This window comes from Etheostoma cragini, chromosome 11, assembly GCF_013103735.1.
Source record: "Etheostoma cragini isolate CJK2018 chromosome 11, CSU_Ecrag_1.0, whole genome shotgun sequence".
In the NCBI taxonomy this organism is placed as follows: domain Eukaryota; kingdom Metazoa; phylum Chordata; class Actinopteri; order Perciformes; family Percidae; genus Etheostoma; species Etheostoma cragini.
In genome coordinates this window covers 3390826-3392470 of record NC_048417.1, presented here as the reverse complement: position 1 = coordinate 3392470, position 1645 = coordinate 3390826, and the positions used below count along the sequence as shown (strand labels likewise).

Here is a 1645-nt window from a genome sequence, read left to right as displayed (position 1 = left end):
CCCCCCCCCCCCCCATGTCCACATTTGTCCTCTCCAATCAAGGCCTAAAATGCCTAAAACAAACTATCTTTCAGTAAAAGTACTTTTACTATATAACCATGGTGAAAAGGCCGATATTAAAATATTGATTTCTGGGTTTTGTTAATCAATATCCGATCACTCACACAAAGATCTAATAGTAATCGGAGAATTGACTCATTTTGACCCAGGTCTGAATCAAAGCGTTGTGTTTTTAGGGCGACGCCTCGGCCCACGAGAAGTTCCTGCAGGTGAATCGGGCCTACGAGGTCCTGAAGGACGAAGACCTCCGGAAGAAGTATGACAAATACGGAGAAAAGGGATTGGACGAGCAGCAGCAGGGAGGACGCTACGAGAGCTGGAACTTCTACCGATACGACTTTGGTAAGCCTGCGTAACCGCGGTGTCGCTGCTAGAAGACACGCCTTCATTTGTTTGTCTTGCATTGAAACCGTGAGAGGATGTTTAAACATTTAAGATATTAAACTATGAGTTGATTTATTATTATTAATATATATATATATATATATATATATATATATATATATATATATATATATATATTTTTTTTTTTTTACTGTGAATGAATCAAATCCCTTCCTTTCTGTTCAGGTATCTACGATGATGATTTGGAGATCATCACGTTGGACAGCGGAGACTTTGGTAAGAGACGTTTTTCTTTTTCACACCTTCAAACTGAAGCCAGTGATTTCAGCACTGGGAACTTTACTCAATACTATTTCAAAACCACTTCAATGTTTTTTTAAATGCTATAAAATTGAATAAGACGCCCCAAAATGAATGAAAGTAGAGATTTGTACTTGCCAAAGAGCGTTGTGTGGAATTAATCATGTTATTTTGGGGAATTTAAAAGCACATTGAGATAGGAAAACGGGTCAATTTGACCCGAGGACAACACGAGGGTTAAACAAACACCAGTGATGTTAAACACAGTATATAAAGCGTCAGGTAAAGACACTGTCTGAGTCCTCGGAGTGAACTTCCATTATTTAAACTTGTTCTAATGTTTATTTCCTGTTAGGGAATTACAGTTAATTGTTATTTTTGGTATCTTATTTCTTCTGGTAGGAAAGAGTGAGAGACAACATGAAGCTTCAGCAGTTTGTATTAGACAAAGCAAGACGGTATCTCCAAATGTTATTCACCGGGATTTTAGCCCTGGTGTGCTCCAATATTGTCTGGTATTTTAGCCCTGGTCTGGTCTAATAGTGTCTGGTATTTTAGCCCTGGTCTGGTCTTATAGTGTCTGGTATTTTAGCCCTGGTCTGGTCTAAAATTCTCTGGTATTTTAACCCTGGTTTTGTCTAATATTCTCTGGTATTTTAGCCCTGGTCTGGTCTGATATTCTCTAGTATTTCAACCCTGGTCTGGTCTAATAGTGTCTGGTATTTTAGCCCTGGTCTGGTCTAATATTCTCTAGTATTTTAGCCCTGGTCTGGTCTAATAGTGTCTGGTATTTTAGCCCTGGTGGTCTAGTCTAACATGTTATTCACTAGTATGGTAGCCCTGGTTTGGCCTGTTGTGTCTGAAATGATGTGTGTGTGTGTGTGTGTGTGTGTGTGTGTGTGTGTGTGTGTGTGTGTGTGTGTGTGTGTGTGTGTGTGTG

General features: G+C 39.4%; 1 protein-coding gene across 1 annotated transcript in view; it reads left to right on the top strand.

Moving 5' to 3' along the window:
* The window catches only part of dnajc10 (DnaJ (Hsp40) homolog, subfamily C, member 10), a 25293-nt gene that overhangs the window by 3584 nt on the left and 20064 nt on the right, over positions 1–1645 (top strand). The window contains exons 3-4 of the mRNA XM_034885996.1: positions 237–402; positions 631–723. Of these exons, the coding sequence (XP_034741887.1) occupies positions 237–402; positions 631–723 (259 nt within the window). The remainder of the gene's footprint in view (positions 1–236; positions 403–630; positions 724–1645) is intronic.